Raw genomic sequence first — 16,924 nt, 5'->3', positions numbered from 1 at the left:
ATGTGGATGCTCTAAAAAAAGGTTGCATGAAACCTTTGATATAAAGGACTTGGGGAATGTTGGTATGTACATTATGCGAGATTGAGACAAGATCTTCTATTTGTCTTAGAAGGAATACATTGGAAAGGTATTGGATCATTTTAATATAGAGAGGGAAGGCTATCAATGTTCCATTGCCTCCATATTTGAAACTTAGCCAAGAGGACAATCCCAAGTTAAATAAGTAGAAGACTGAAAAAGTGCATCAAGGTGAAGTATCCCTTGATTAGAGAGTTTCTTGAGGACAAGTGTATTGATCTTTTCAATATCCATATGGATAATAACCCTGCAAATCTTCTTACAAAGAGTTTACCTTGTGAGTGTTTTGTACATTGTATAGTGCTAATGGGCATTGAATCGTATCTTCAATTTCTTTTTGTAGTCCCATAAAGACACATTAGCCTTTAAGTGGAAAGTTGTTGGGGTAAAGGCCAATAGCCTATAGTTAAGCAGGTACACCTTGTATGTATATACATTGCATAGTCATATATAAGTGAAGATGACAAAGAATAAGGACACCATTGATTTTGTACCCATATGACTCTCGTGTTCTTCTCTCTCTCAACCCTCTTGCACTCCATAGCTTCTATCTCATATCCCACCATTACTTTTCTCTCAAAACTTTGAGGGATATTTTGAGGTGTGACAAATCATTTCATGGCAAATGTTGCCTTATTTGGAGGGGATTTTTGACAAATTTAGGAAGTTGTGCCCAACAGTTTCACAAGGATTGTAGACTATTATTGTTTTTGTTTGTGATAATATATGAAGGTGTTGAGAGTGTCTTAAAATATGCAAGATGAATGGTGTTGGTTATGATCTAGTAGAGAATGGTTTTACAAGTGGACTCGAGGAATACATGATGAAAAGGATATAATAGAGGATTGAGATAAGTTGTAGATCCCATCTTAGATGGTGTTAGAAGGAGATACCATTTAGGCCCTAGGCCTCATTGCATTGTCTACATCATGAGGTATTAATTGTAAATTAATTCAAGACGTTATTTAGTGAGTGTTTATACTTGGCATGGTCTACGTCTTTTTGCTTACCCTACTGGTGAATATTAGATGAATTGCAATGTTCTTTGTGTGATGTTAATGTGTGTGATACTGTTTTGGAATGAGGATTGAGAGAATGCATATTTTAGTTGGACTTCAATGTACATTTGTAGCTCTCTTGAAGAGATTGAAACATAGACTTTCACTCTCTAAGTTCAACATAGCATTGAGTTACATGTTTTTAATGCACAAAGCAAGGGGCCTACCTTTGAATACTAAAAGAATTGCAATGCACTTCACATGATGCTAATGTTTGTGATGAAATGTTGTAATGGAGATTGAGAGAATACCATACTTGTTGGACTTGACATACATTTGTAGCTCTCAAGAGCTCTTGCATTAAAACATGGACTTACAATATCTAATTAAGTTCAATAGCATGACATTAAAGTACTTTTTTTCAATGCATAAAGCAAGCACAACTTGTGAATATTGTGTGTCAACTTAACTTTCATTTGCAAGAAAATAGAGCAACTTTAACATGATGTCTTGAAGTGACTTGTCATTAATGAAAATGTTTGTCAAACATTGAAACAAATTTGGATCACCTTGTTTGCTAAACTTATGGGACTCGCTAAAAGGTCAACCAAAATATAGTTGTTGAGCTCAAAATTATATAATGTATCTCTTAGAGGAAGTTTTGCAAGCCCCAAAAACCGAAAGACTTTGGAGCAAGAAAGGATTATTGAAAATTTTTTAAGAACTTTAAAAGTGACACACAAGATGAACACAAGGGTTGAATTCATACGTGCATGTAAACACTAGCTATCATAGATGATGTGAAAATAGCTAGCACAAATGTCTTTCTATTGATTCCTATGAACAATGACTAATAACTTCAAGCAGTGTTCACGAAAATCATTCTTCGACCAAATGGAAAAAAGGCCAAAGGAAAATCTCATCTTATTAAAAAAAGTGAGGGTAAACTGCTATAAATTTTGGGAGAAAAAACATGATATTAGTGAGTTTGATAACTAAAATATCCAAAATATAGTCGATTTTCATCAAGATGAACTTGAATCTCACCCGGTTTTAAAAAAATCCAACCGGTTTTTGTCTTAAAGGAATCCGACTGAGAATTAAGAAACCAGCCGGGAAAAGTATAGTAAAGGACGGTTTTGTGTGAACACTCCTTACTGGTTTTTGTCTTAAAGGAATCCGACTGGGAATTAGGAAACCAGCCGGGAAAAATATACTAAAGGACGATTTTGTGTGAACACTGCTTATCGGTAATAAGAGGCTGAATTCCAGGAACACGGTCGCCACGGCCATGCATTATGAGCCGGCTGGTTCTGCCTGCTGCAGGAGGCGAGCCTTGCATATATGTCCTGCGTTTTCTCGAATCTCACGAACATATCGTCCTTGTCATGCTCACCCGCTAAGGCTCATGCAGTCAGCTGATCCCCCATGTCCAGGCTTTGCCTTGCTTCTTCGCCTTTCTCGCTGGCCCTGTATCATCAAAATGAGAAAGAAGAAAAGGAAGAAAGAACTAGTTACGGTTCAACGAGGAGCCAAAATTCTCCAATTAATTTCGATCTCATTGTCAGGAGGAAGAAGAAGGAGAAGGACGGATCGTCTCCTCCCCGGTCATCTTCAAGGACACGACTATTGAGACGAGGTAAGCATCACAAATTCTTTGGATTCAAGAAATGATACGTATGCAGTAAAATGTTATGAAGTGATCGATTAGATCAATAATTGCATCAGGAATCAGAAACCATCGGTTATACATCGAAATTAGCATACGTCAGTTAGTGAATTGCATCTCTCTGAGCTAGAATGGGGTTATGTCAGGTAATGCATTGCATCTCTCTGGGCTAGAATTGGGTTATGGCAGGTAGTGAATTTGGTCATGTCAGGGAGTTGCATTTCTGTGAGGTAGGGGATACTTAGAGAAGTTTAGAATATTTTTTCTGCTCACAGGCGTGCATTGATGTGCTACTTGAGCAGACTCTCACAATTTCCTACACAAGGATGTACAAAATGTCTTCAAAGAGAGAAGGTCTCACAATGAATATAACAACCTGAGATGCACTCCTAGCATCATGCCAGGTTGTTTTCTTTTAGAGTCATCAGCTGACAAAGATTCTCGTGATACAATAAGACCAAAGAAAAGTTGCAACAAAGTGCAAGCAGACGAGGAAGCAATTATTAGGAACAACCGAAAGCTGAAAGAGGGTGCTCGTGAAGGTTCAATTGTTGCCTTGCTGCAGGCTTGCGCCGAGCTAAAAGATCTTGAAAGAGGCCGCAGACTCCATGCTGAAATCGCAAGGAGAGGCTCAATGGAAAAGGACATTTTTGTTGGCAGTGCCTTGGTCAGTATGTATTGCAAGTGTGGTTTACTTGTGAAAGCACAGGAAGTGTTTGACAAACTTTCAGGCAGGAATGTGGTCTCATGGAACACGCTAATAGCAGGGTATGCACAGCAGGGGCAAGGTGAGGAGGCATTGCACTGTTTCAAGCAGATGCAGCTTAAGGGCATATCTCCGGATGCTTTCACCTTTGCATCCATTTTGAAAGCTTGTGGTATCATAGGAGCCATAGATAAGGGTCGAGAAGTACATGCAGAGATTGCTAGACAAGGGTTATTAGAGGAAGATGTTGTCGTCGGCAATGCGTTGGTTGACATGTATGCCAAGTGCGGCTCACTCACAAAAGCACAAGAAGTGTTTGACAAGCTTCCGGTCAGAAATGTGGTCTCATGGAGTGCATTGATAGCTGGATATGTCCAGCAGGGGCGGGCCGAGGAAGCACTGAACTGTTTTGAACAGATGCGACTTGAGGGCGTCTCCCCAAATGCAGTCACCTTCATGTGTAGTTTGAAAGCTTGCAGCTGCATAGGAGCAGCTGAGAAGGGTCAAAAGCTACATGCCGAGATTGTGGCAGAGGGCTTGTTGAAAGAGAACATCCATCTTGGCACTGCAGTGGTTGACATGTATGTCAAATGCGGCTCCCTCAGTAAAGCTCAAGAAGTTTTTGACTCACTCGGTGCCAAAGATGTAATATTGTGGAATGCCCTCATGGCAGGATATGCTCAATATGGGCGTTCCAAGGAAGCACTTGACTGTTTCGAGCAGATGCAGCTCAAGGGTCTCTCTCCAGATGCAGCTACCTTTGTTCACAGCTTGAAAGCTTGTGGCACCTTAGGAGCCATAGGAAAGGGCCAAGAAATGCATGATCAGATAGCAAGAAAAGGCTTCCTGGAAAAAGATGTTTGCACTGCGTTGATTGACATGTATGCCAAATGTGGTTTGCTTGCAGAAGCACAAGAGGTGTTAGCAAAGCTTCCGGTGCGGGATACAGTCTCTTGGAGTGCACTTATTTCAGGATATACACTACATGGGCAAGGTGAAGAAGCACTGAATTGTTATGAACTGATGCAATCAGAGGGTGTCTGTCCTGATGCAATCACCTTTCTGAGCAGCTTGAAAGCCTGTGGTATCATCGGAGCTATAGACAAGGGGCGAGAAATACATGCTGAGATTGACAGGCAAGGGTTGCTGGAAAGTGACATGGTTGTTGGCACTGCGGTGATTGACATGTATGCTAAATGCGGCCTGCTTGCAGTAGCACAAGAAGTGTTTGACAAGCTTCCTTTCAAAAGTGTGGTCTTATGGAATGTGTTAATTGCAGGCTATGCCCAATATGGCTCTGGTGATAAGGCTCTAGAATGTTTCGAGAAAATGCAACTGGAAGGCTTCTCACCTACTGCAGTCACCTTTACTAGCAGCTTACAAGCGTGTGGTACCACAGGAACTACAGAGAAGGGTCACAGAATACATGCTGACATTGACAGGAAAGGGTTGCTCGAAGAAGATATCATTGTTGGGAATGCCCTAATTGATATGTATGCCAAGTGTGGGTCACTTGCAAAAGCACAAGAAGTGTTTGTCAGGCTTCCATTTCATGATGTACTCTCATGGAATGCATTAATTGCTGGATATGCTCAGATTGGAGGTGCTGAAGATGCTTTTAAGACCTTTTACAAAATGCAAAAGGAAGGTGTAAAACCAGATTTGATCACTTTTATTGGCGTGCTGAATGCCTGCAGCCATACAGGTCTACCTCAAAAAGGTCAAATGTACTTCCAGAGCATGATCAAGGACTATGGGATTACCCCAAGTTGTGATCACCTCAGTTGCATGGTTGACCTATTTTGTCGTGCAGGCCAATTAGAGATTGCAGTGGCACTGATAGAGAAGATGCCATTTCAGGCTAATCATGTGGTATGGCATATTGTGTTGGGTGCTTGTCAAAAATGGGGCAATGTGGACCTTGCAAGGCATGCCTTTGATCACACATTGCTATTGGATGAAAAAGATCCTGCACCTTATGTCTGTATGTCGAACATTTTTTCAGATGCTGGCATGGAGGAGGATGCAAAGAAGGTTGATGCTGTGAGATTGCAAAAGACAAGCATGGTGAAATCCATGGTATTGTTGTTGGATTAGGTTAGACATACCAAGGGTCCAATTGCGGCCATCCTCTCTGCACTTACAGAATTGAGCATGTCAATCTCCATCTCCAAGCAAGCATTCTAGTTCTTAGGATCAAAGAAGATAGATTATATGGCAAGCGGTGCTGTAATTTCGGAAATAATATGAACTGTAACTGTACTTTACATGTGCTCAGGCATGTGGCCTGAATCTACAAGACAATTTCAGATGCTCAATGGCAGTGATTTCAGTGTGTAATGTAGGGGATCCCTAAATGGCTGGTATATGATGTATACCTAAGTACTGAAAAGCTGCTGTTTAAGCCCAAATGGGCCAAATTATCTCATTTAGATTTTGGTGCAGAAGAGTATTTGCACATGCTTTTGGTGTATGGTTGCAGCAGCTAGTGGCTCACATCTGAGTTGGAGAATTGAGTTGTTTCTGAGAAGCACTCGGGAGGGTCCTGCAGTTTGCTTGTTACAGCATGGTTTTCTGAGGCCACGAGTGAACTTGGCATTAGCAATGGATAGCAGGCCATCCCCAGAGATTTGGCCACTACGGAGAAATCACGTGTTATGCCAATATTCAGTCTATTCAACACTGAGACAAGGCCCTTCAGATCGCATTGCCAAAAAGTACACTATTTTGGAAAGACTCATGCCATCTCCCAAAACCCTTCCCCCCTTCTAGCAAGGGGCACCATTCCCATGAAACTCAAGCTTGTCTCAGCTTGACAGAAAATCTTGTAGGCCGCTGTCCACGATACTCTCTTTGGCCAATCCTAAGGCTAGCACTTTGGGTTCTCTAAGCAATACTATATGGGCATTTTTGACAAACAATGCAGGCAATCCTGCGAACGGTGCTTTGGGCCCCTAGGACAGGCACCGTCTTGCAAGCCCACTACATGGAGAAGGGTGCAAAGAGAACTGGAACTGCATCGGGATCTGGAGAAGCTCAATTTCAATGACAACCTTGACTGTTCACCTGCCCAAGATTTGGTACCAACCTTCACGATTTTGTCTCTTTTCCAACTGCATATGTCCTCTCTTGAAGATGCTTCAACATACCACATAGCTTCTTGCTGGTGCTTCTCTGCCAGCTGCGGTACATAGCTTGCCAAGGTGGTCTGCAATCTAATGGGACCAAACAGAATTCAAGCTAAGGTGGCTTGGCAACTGATCATCTGGCACAGGTCTAATGTGAATGGGCATTGCTATAGAGCCAGGATCTGTTGGGCATGGACATAGACTTACTGCAAAACCCCCAGTGCTCATCATAAGTTTTTTCATATTTTTCCACAAGTCAAATATGGACGAGTACGGAAGCATGATTGGAACCTTGGGCTGAATCTTAGGTGGCCCTAATTTTTACATAAGAATATAAGGAATGTATAGTAAAGACAGCCATTTGTGCCTGAGATTAATCAAACCAGTTATCTAAAATTCAGCAGTGGACACCCAGCCACCAAGGCTGCATAATTTCACAGTGAACACTCAACAGTCAAGTCTAAAATGCCCTATTCAGGTATGGAAAATTGTGAACCAGGTCTTTCAATTATGTCAATTGGAATGCAACTATGGGGATGTGAAGCAAGGACGGCGATCACCATGAGGACTGGAACCCAAACTACCAGGGGTAGTTGGGCACTGCTCCAATAGGTTAATGTCCTCACCAATGACAGAATATCTAGCCTCTACCCACATGTTTGTTCTAGTGTCTAGGTTTATCAGGAAACCAAATAACTTTTCCCAAGTATTCTGCAGGCTACTGCATTATAAGAAGCCTCCAATGCTAGCTGGAGCCTTTTCAACATCACAATGACATCTTCCCAATAAAGAGTTACACTTTTATTGGTTGTTTTTTCGGCTCATATGATAGTGCTAATGCTATTACTGTGGAATAGCACTGGCCCTGCCACTGCTACTCTACTGCTCTTGGCTAAAAACATCATGTTGCAACATTGAAACAAATGAATGGGACATTATACATTAAGATCAGTTGATGCTGCGAAATAAGTACATAGTATTAAAAATTCTAAAGATTGAATACTCAAGAGCCATAAATGTTTGAAGGCTGAAGTACTTTTCATGAAAGGACTAAGGCCCAATTGGCAAGGCCAATAGCTGATACAAATATCAAGTCAAACAGCCAAGGCAATGCTGGAGTGTGGGGTTCCCTATGACATTACCTGCGGTAGGAATGTTCCAGGGTTGGAACATTGTTGGGAACTGGACAGGAAATGTCCCACCAAGTTGGAATGTGTTCTTTGTTCCAGCCCGTTAGGGAATGGCATTCCCCCGTTCAAAGACCCTATTCCTGCCATTCAATGTTTCTGAGTAGGAGCCACTACCACCCCTGCCCTTGCTATTACTCTACTCTTAGTACTGGTGTTAGTGCTAGAAGCATCTAGCACTAGCATGAGTAGCACTAATGCTTATACTGATACTAGTAGCAGGAGTAGCAATAGCAATAGTTATTAGGTCGGAATAGCCAGGAGATAGTAGCGATAGCAGTGGCAACAGCAGAACCAGTAGAAGCAACAGTAGTGGCAAGCAATAGGGCACAATGGCAGTAGTAGCAATAGCTATAGAAGTAGGAGTGGAAGCATACACCTCACATTTTCAGAACTGGCTACTCTGAGAAGTAGCAGCAATTCAGTTGCAAATTGATCATGAATTAAGAAGAGTGTATCAATGTTTAAGTTAGCCTTTCAACATCAAGCAACTATGGTCAAAATTGGGCGCTTGTTTTGGAGAGGACTTGGATTCTAGTCAAGCAGTCATGGGCGGGGGTCCAAACGACCCCCAGATGGCTATGGCGATGCTGAGCAAGTGGTGAAGCAGCAGAGGCATGAAGAGAAGATGGACTGGGATTATGCCAGGATGGTTTCAGTTAGTGTTGATGCTGCAGAGGTGGAGAAGTGTCTGTTCGAAGATCATGAAGACTATGACCAGAAGAAAAGAGTGTCTGGTGTGGCTGGAGAGAATGTGTATTGCGCTTTTGTCTCCAGAGTAACCCTCTCTCCATACATGATCCCATAGGATTAAGTCCCCTGTAAATACCAAAGAATACATGAGCCTCTCCTCCAATGATCCTTTGTAGGAGTTTGCATAAAAGAAGACAACAAAGCCACCACAAAAGAAATATCTGGCCAAGTGTGAATGAGCCAGATAAGAGAGCCAACAAGGCACTTGTAATGTGTAGCATCTAGAAGGGGATCTCCTGCTGCCACAAGCTTGGACTGAGGGTCCATGGGGCAAGAAATAGGCGGACACTCGGCCATAACAAACTCCAAAAGTAGCTCGGAGATGTACCTGTGCTAGGAAATGAAAATGCCCTATCCCATTTGATGTTGAAGCTCAGCTGGGAATGTGAAGCAGCAGTTCGAGAAGGAGTGTGAGAGTGTGACGAACTGGTAAGCCAGAGAGAAGAGTGAAAGTACGATTGGATATGAGTGTACCAACAATGTGTTGGTACACAAAGAATAAAATGTATTTATACTTAGGGCACGTGAGGGTGCATTCACATGTACAGCTAAATAATGTATGTGCGTGTACTATACACGGAGGTTAAACGGGCCTTTATCCCAACAATCTCCCACTTAAAGGTCTGAAGTGAACCTCTAACCAGCTCCCACTAGTCGTATGCAATGCTCGTGTTGAGCTTTGCTTAGACTTTTAGTGAGAACATCTGCAAGGTTGTCGTGTGTTTTAATCTTGGTCAATGTGATTAGACCTTCTTCCAGAATCTGTCTAATGAAGTGATATCGCACATCTATATGCTTTGTGCATGAATGATACATGGCATTGTTAGTCAGATACACAGCACTCTGGCTATCACATTCCAAAACTGCAGTACCCATAGACATGCCGAGATCCTTTGCAAGTCTGCTCAACCATATAGCTTCCTTAGAAGCTTCAATAGTAGAAGCTGAATATGTATTCAACTTCAGTGGTACTCAGTGCGACGATGTTCTGCAACCTGGAACACCAAGAAACAGCCCCACCAGCAACTGTAAGGACATACCTGCTGGCTAGTGGACCTACAAGTGTCCAAGTCACCTACCATGTCTGCATCACAATAACCCTGCAAACTAATGTTAGAAGATTAGTCAGCTCAGGTGTGAATCTGTGCTGTAGAGGCTATAGCATTTTATGTAGTATTTATTTGGCATTTTCTGGTGCCCTTTTTAGGGCTAGGGAGCATTTAATGCTGGCCGACTACATTTATTACTCCCCCCATTTTATACCTATATATTACTAGGGCTCCTCCTCCTCTTCTGTACTTCAGCCATCATTTGTGGATTCTTTTGGGGAGAGAGGAGCTGGTGCCAGGGTGCCCACACAGACAGTGATTCACTGTTGTATGTTGCTATCTCGTGTTCGATATGGATTCCGTTTCCCGGGCATACATCTGAGTTCTCATCTGTATTTGTGTTTATTCTTGTCTTGTGTTTCAGCAATTTATTTCAGCATGTTGTTTATGCTTCCATTGCTGCACCACTTTTGACATGGTATCAGTTTTTATGTTTTCTGTTTTTGCTGTTTTCAGGACTGATTTACCCCTTTGCTGCCCTGGCGACTGCTGTCAACCTAATTGCAACCAGATTTTGGCTTCCATACTTTGCGTTTTGATCAGCATATGCATCGCCCGCCTGCCTGCCCAACACCTCCTGCTGCCTGTGTTTTCCTCATCAGGTTGGTGGCAACAATTCCCTACACTTGTTTAGGCAGTGTGCAGCTTGCGTTTTGCTATTTACAGCACAATTTTCGGCTAGGCGACTGGCAGAACAGGCCGTTTTTGCTGTTTCTAGCAGATTTTCACTGATTTTTTGACTTTGTGCAGCAAATTTTGGCTTATTTTGATCAGTTTTTGGGTTATACTACATGTGAACTCTTGCTTTTTGTAGTCTGTGCTCGTGGTTTGGCTGTGTTCTTTCTCCCAATCCCTTCTTTTCTCTACTTCTTTTCTGAATCCTCTCTAGATGGCTCCTCCATGTACATCCACTGATGACAAGCTCCATGGGCCTGATTATTACACGTGGAGTGCAGTGATGAAGGCTTGGTTTATTCAGAAGCGGTTATGGTAAGTGGTTAAAGGAGCTGTGGTATGTCCTCGACAACCTTCTCCAGTTCCATCTGATTTTGATAAAGACAACCATGAGGAGGCAGTGCTTACATGGGATTTGGATGATACCCATGCTTATTCAGTGTTACTTCGGTGTATTTCCAAAGAAGTCCTACCGGCGGTCACCTCTTGTACGGCAGCTTCAAATGTATGGTCGAAGTTACAGTTGATGTACGAGGCTCCTTCCACCATGCGGGCCGTTACTCTCTATGGCCAGCTCCAACAATTGAAGTTTGAATCCACAGATACGATTCAATCCTTCCTACTTTGTGTTACCCAACTCCAGGACCAGCTTCGTACTATGCAGTCTACCCTATTAGAGGCACATCTTGTTGGTATGGTACTCTACAAGCTTCCTCGGGAATTTGATGGAGTGGCGAATGCTTTACGGGCGCAGACATCTACGACTCCTGTCAGTTTTCTTCACATGTCCTCTATGCTACTTGAGCATGAGGCTACTTTGCACCTACAAGGGTGGCTTCCGTCACATTATGGAGGTTTAGGTGAGGCTTTTGCAGCTTCAGAGAGGGTTTCAAAGATGAAGAAGTCGAAGGCCCAGTGTTGCCACTGTGGCAAGAAAGGTCATTTGTGGAAGGACTGCAAAGAGTTAGCAGCTTTCAGGAAGAAAAAGAACCAGGAGACCAAGCGGGATGCAGACTTCTCCGACGAGTCATCATCTGCCTTAGATTCCGATTCCGATCCTCCAACCAAGGCGAAGTCCAAGGTGCGGAAGGGATCCTCTGCTTCGGATTGAGGGAAGAGCTTAGTGGCCCCTTTCTCATCTGCTTTCTAGTGGTGGTGATGTGGACATCCCTCACGACTCTCCAGTGCCAGAGAGGGGAGTGTGAGAGGATGGTGAGATGGGGCAGCCGTGCCTCATCTATATGTCTATACAAATGTACAGGATCCAAAGAGGGACATTCCTGACGCATCGCGCGAAGTCTGGCAGGTCCAAATCCTAGAGCTAAGATTGACATCCAGGTTCATGATGGGCTGGTTACTTGATAGAGAGCAGGAGACTTTTGTTTGGAGCTCAGATGAGGGGACACTTTGGCGGTTCTGGCCAAAGGCGGGGATTCCATGGTCACATGTTCAGAGACATATTTGGTAGATTGGTCTTGTATGTCCTGAGTGACATAGGTGACATAATACAGAGAGCTACTATGATTCTTCTCTATTTTCAGGTGGTGCTATTATGATCGATATCGCCATCAAAAACTCTCCGAGGACTATGACTTCTCCACAGGCAAATAGATAGACCACTAGGTGCTCCTCTTTGAACATCATTGGAATCCCCACCAATACTTGCAGCCATGGTTCTTTGCTTCCTACCCCACCAGAGTATATGCATCTACCGCCAGGCACTTGTTGTGCCACCTTTCCCTTTTGGGCCATAGAGTTTATTTTGCATCGGCTTTCAGATTTTTATGCTCAAAGCAATCAAACAGATCAGATGCGCACTAAGCCCTTTTGAGCCATAGGAGAAACGATTAGTACCACGGCCTTCTCGCAGTCCCCGCAATGCGCTACGAAGGTTGCTTCTACTTCTTCTGGGGTTTCAGGAATGCCACCTCGACAACCCGCGGTTCTGCAGTCCGCTTCCCTGAGAGATAGTGATTGTTAGCTACCATCCCCTCAGCAATCCGCTCCTTTGTGAGACAGTGGCTATTTGACCCCTTCTATTACTTTGGTTCCGTAGTCCGCTCCACTAAGAGATAGTGACTGTTGCCTAACCTTGGCTCCGCATTACCCTCACCTCTTCCCGCCCTCGACTACTTAGATTTGAGAGGTCACCTTTGGGAATTCGACTGGCGACACTTCCTTCGTTATCGGATGATTCAAAGGCTGTGATCCATGAGTTTTTAGATTCCCCATCTCCTGTAGAGGGGGCTTTAGAGGGGGATGTACTCTCTTTGCCCTCAGAGGGGGCTTCTACTTGTTTGGCTTTAGAGGGGGCCCCTCTCCCACCACCCCTAGAGGAAGTATCTTCTCATCATGAAGCTCGTCACCTACCATTTACTCTTTTGGGATGGCTATCCTCGAGCAATCATTTCTCCTCCTAATAACCAGGATTTTCAAAGATCGCCTAGATTGGGGCCTTTGAGGTTTAGCTGCGACTTGATGATAAGACCTTTGAGTTCCTTCTAGTATGGAGTTATGGAACTAGTGGCTTCTCTCCCAATTTGGAGTCATGTTCTACAATTCATCCCATCTGTTATTCCTTACTATAGGTTATCTTTCAAGTGGCAATCTTGGATCTTCGGGATCCTCTACATTTTCATTGTATCTCTCTTTTCTCCTCTTTCTTCATCCCTTTTTGGGCTTGAGAGGGGGTGTTGAGAAACCACTTTTTCAACACACTTCATTTCGGATTTTGCACTGATAGCCCCAAAAAGGGCTGGTGTCCACATTTTGACCACTTTTTTAGTGGGCTCCCACATAGTGGTGTGCCACCCTAGACAGCTTATGCCTATAAATAGACAATCACTTCATTCATTTCTCTCTCTCTTCAGTCATTCTTGACCACCTTCTTCGGTCACCACCACCACTTCCCTTCTCTCACTAACCCCTTCCAGTGCCCTCATACCCCTTTAGGAGGACATTGCAGTTCATGGCTTGTGGTTGCCTTTACCCTTCCTCTTTTGCTTTAGGTGCCTTGTTCCAACAGCATATCAGGATTTGCATTGGGAGCATCTTCCACCTGGCATCAGCACACTTTTCCATCAGGCTCCACCTTCACATGCATTTTTCAGTGTGAGACATTCTCCTTGTCTAGCATCATTATCTCCAGTTTGGTGTTAGCATCCTAGCCTCTAGCGATAGTCTACATCATTGAGTATCAATGATTTCATCATTTGTCTATCACAGGGGCTGCTAGGACCTGCGTTTTTGCAACTTGGCTCCTCCTCCATCACTTGGCATCATTCATCTATCACAAGGGCTGGTAGGACCTGCGTTTTTGTAGCTTGGTTCCTTCTCCATCACCTGGCGTCAGTCGTTTGTCACAAAGGTTGCTAGGACCTGCATTTTTGCAACCTGGCTCATCCTATATCATCTGGCGTCATCATTATCCACTTGGTGTCAACATTTGGATTGCTCTCCCTCTGTTTGATAGCTTCACACTCTGGGATTTGCGTTTTGCTGCCCAGGTCACTCCCCGACATTAGAGGACTACGGTTCTCCCTCGATAGCAGCCAGTGATCATCTTCCACATCTTCAAGGGCATCAGAGGATTGTGGTCCACTTCCTCGACGGTTGTCTTTCATCTTCCAGTGATTACTTCAATAGCCCATTGCCCGAAGAACTTCATTTCACTCCCTTTACTGTGTTGATTTCCCAATGGTGCTACCGCTTGATTCGAATAGGACAATGCATTTATCTTTTGAGCTTTGGCTCCGTTGTATTAGCTTTTCTTCCATAGCATGATTCAGTGCATCCTCATCGTCTTCTTCCTGTGTTTCCGAGTTTCTCTTCTCTCTCAGTGTTTGCCATACACACTCAGTGTTACTCCCTGCAAACCCTATTGTCTCTCTACATTGTTGCTTATTTTGACATGGTATTAGAGCATACCTATTATTTTTAACACCCCTATGCTCGGACCATCTCCAACATGGTTTGATTCGCACGCTCCGCCACCCCATTCTCCGAAGGTATATTCAGATGGGTATATTCTACTTGAATGCCGTGATCTCTGCAAAACTGAGAAAAGAGGTGAGAAGTAAACTCACCACCATGATTTGTTGCTTGTATGCCATGGACTTTGGAAGTAGTCTACATCTTCCCAAACACCTTTGACTCGCAGAAGCAAGAGTACGCCTCGCTCTTGTACTCCTGAAAATACCGCCACACATAACAACTAAAGTTGTCAAAAATCAGCATCAAATACTTGACCTTCCCAAGGGAGGCCGTGCCACTCCCACTTTACTCTTGTACTCCAAAAAATACGGCCATACATAACGACTGAAGTCATCGACAATCAACATCAAATACTTGGCCTTCCCAAGAGAGGCTATGCTCATAGGTCTGCAAAGGTCGGTGTGCACCAACTCCAATGATATAGAAGCCCTCCTAGTGGCAACCTGGGGATGTGGCTGCCGATGTTGGCTTGCTCCTGAAGCAATTAGGACACAAAGTGTGCAGTTGAGGGAAATCAGGAAGTTTCTCCACCGTCTTCTTCCGAGAAGCTTGCCGAATGGCATCAAGGTTTAGATGACCATAACGAGCATACCAAAGCAAACCAAACTCGTGGGAAGACCTTGTGGCTAAGGCAGTGAGCATATAGAGCCCACCCTCCTGTGTATCTGTCCAAAGAGCTACACCTATAGAAGCATCCTCCACGGTAACGACATCCCAAATAAAGATAACTCGGCACCTAGCTGTGTCAAACCATGAACAGACAATATATTAAATCCCAAATCTAGTGCATAAAGAACCCTAGCTGGTTAGGCAATAAAGAAATAGTCTCTACTCCTCGAATGGGAACAATAGAGTTGTCACCAATGGTGGCGGTGTCTCCTCTGGAACAAATGTCGTGAAATCAATCGTGTCTATAGGTCATGTGAGAAAAAGGCCCACTATCCACGAGCCAAGGCTTCTCTTGTGTGGATAAAGCAAGAGCTGTATCCTCCTCGACAAAGACATGCACAAAGACAGACTCTGTCGTAGATGGGGTCTCCTTCAAATCCTTTGAATCCTTCTCCTTGGGCTTCAAACGGGGTTACCTCTACCAAAACTTCTTCTCGGGGTGAGTGCCCTTCGCACAATGTGGGCACTTGGGCTTCTTCTCCTTAGAATCCTTCTTGTCCTTGGCCTTCTCCTTCTCCTTCTTCTTCTTCCCTCCACTTGTACCTGCAGTAAATGCCTTGATGGAGCTAGAGCCACTAACCCCCACCTCTCTAAGTCTCTCATCATGCTCCAAGACAAGTGGTGAAAGCTCCTCCCATAAGAGTTTCTCACAGATCCTCAAGGTGATAAGGCTAGTGTAGAAGACATCAAACCAGGGAGATGGCAGCTAAGTCAAGAGGATCATAGCCATATCCTCAGAAGAGATCTTCTGTTCAAGAGAGGCAAGCTCACCTCTCATATCCTCCATCTTCGTGATGTGCTCCTTCATAGAAGGAAAGTCATCAAGACTAAGCATCCGCAACTTCTTCTCAAGGGAAATCTTGTGGGCAAATGTCTTGTGCTGATACAAAGACGCAAGCTTACTCGACACTTCTACTGCATTCCTCAACGTGCGAACATGTACAAGAATAGAATCTTGCAAACTCATGAAGAAAAAGGATCTAGCTCTAGAGTTGAGTCAATCCCATAAGGCTGCATGGTCCATGGAGGGCCCATCTATGGGATCCTCTTGGGAACGTGGAATAGGTGAAGAAAGGACCTCCCAAAGATCAAAGGTGTCAAGTATGCACTCCACCTTGCATGACCACAACGAATAGTTGGAACCATCAAGTTTGTCTTCTTTGGGCAAAGAAGGGAGAACAGGAACCTGAATAGAGGGTATTAAAGAAGGCATCTTTGCATCAAATGGAGCCTTCATTTGGATAGGTTCCACTATGAAAGATGGGTTCTAGGTGACTTCTCCCGTCGAAACTCCCAATAATCACGTCCCCGCTTAGAAGAGTGGTGAGGCAAAAGCTCCTCGTCTGAGTCATCACAGCCTTTGAACTGATGGTAAGACATCTTCCAAATCTACAATAACCCAGAAATACTACGTTTTAATGGAAATAGTGTAGAGGTTAAACAACAAACCACTACAGGAGGTGTAGATGGGTCTTCTACACAAGAAAAGATTGTCGCCTACAAGTCAGAGAGGTGTTGCCGTCTCCAAAAGAGGAAAATTGGCTGCCAAAACTGATGTGGTGAAACCAGCCTTCCTTCTTGGAATGGGTGGTGATAACTTGATTTAAGAGTTAATTACAGCAATAAATAAATGCACATAAAATGAAATACACACTTTACCATAACATTCTTGGACAGCAGACACCCTATTGGCCCCAAAATTGGCGCCCCTTGCGGTATTTCTTTAGCTTTCATTCAATTGGAAGGAGTACAACTTGAGATTCTTCAATCTCCTCCTGCTAACCAATTGCTCTTGCTGTCATAAATGACCAGCAAGCCTTTTGGGTCATTTGCCCCTTGATTCACCCAGGACTTCTTCTCCAATTTGACCCTTGGCTGGCCAAATGCTGCCCCAAATCAATTCGGGATGGGCTGGCTCCTGAAATCCCTTGATAATCTTCAATTATCAGCTGCTGATTT

The 16,924-nt window shown here is 43.8% G+C and overlaps 1 protein-coding gene across 2 annotated transcripts; it reads left to right on the top strand.

Annotated features, from left to right (window-relative positions):
- Positions 1-2,306: 2,306 nt before the first annotated feature.
- LOC148022388 (pentatricopeptide repeat-containing protein At2g27610-like) lies at positions 2,307-7,531 on the top strand. Of its 2 annotated transcripts, none has more exons than XM_087698020.1 (2): positions 2,307-2,715; positions 3,048-7,531. In XM_087698020.1, the coding sequence occupies exons 1-2, from the start codon at positions 2,505-2,507 to the stop codon at positions 5,546-5,548; spliced, it is 2,712 nt and encodes a 903-aa protein (XP_087554146.1). In that variant the 5' UTR covers positions 2,307-2,504; the 3' UTR covers positions 5,549-7,531. The 2 variants fall into 2 exon arrangements, with proteins under 2 accessions (XP_087554146.1, XP_087554147.1); XM_087698021.1 differs by having other exon boundaries at positions 2,592-2,715; positions 3,021-7,531.
- Positions 7,532-16,924: the final 9,393 nt, after the last annotated feature.

Source organism: Lygodium microphyllum, chromosome 17 (genome assembly GCF_053477565.2).
Source record: "Lygodium microphyllum isolate KBCC chromosome 17, Lygodium_microphyllum_v1.1.10, whole genome shotgun sequence".
NCBI lineage: Eukaryota > Viridiplantae > Streptophyta > Polypodiopsida > Schizaeales > Lygodiaceae > Lygodium > Lygodium microphyllum.
Note: the sequence above shows the minus strand (reverse complement) of the source record. Positions and strands in the feature narration are given on the sequence as shown.

Excerpts from the sequence above, each read along its gene's own strand:
- LOC148022388 (XM_087698020.1), top strand. The coding sequence starts at position 2,505 with ATGTCCAGGCTTTGCCTTGCTTCTTCGCCTTTCTCGCTGGCCCTGTAT. Across the intron at positions 2,716-3,047 it reads GACACGACTATTGAGACGAG|ACTCTCACAATTTCCTACAC; the intron begins GTAAGCATCACA and ends CTACTTGAGCAG.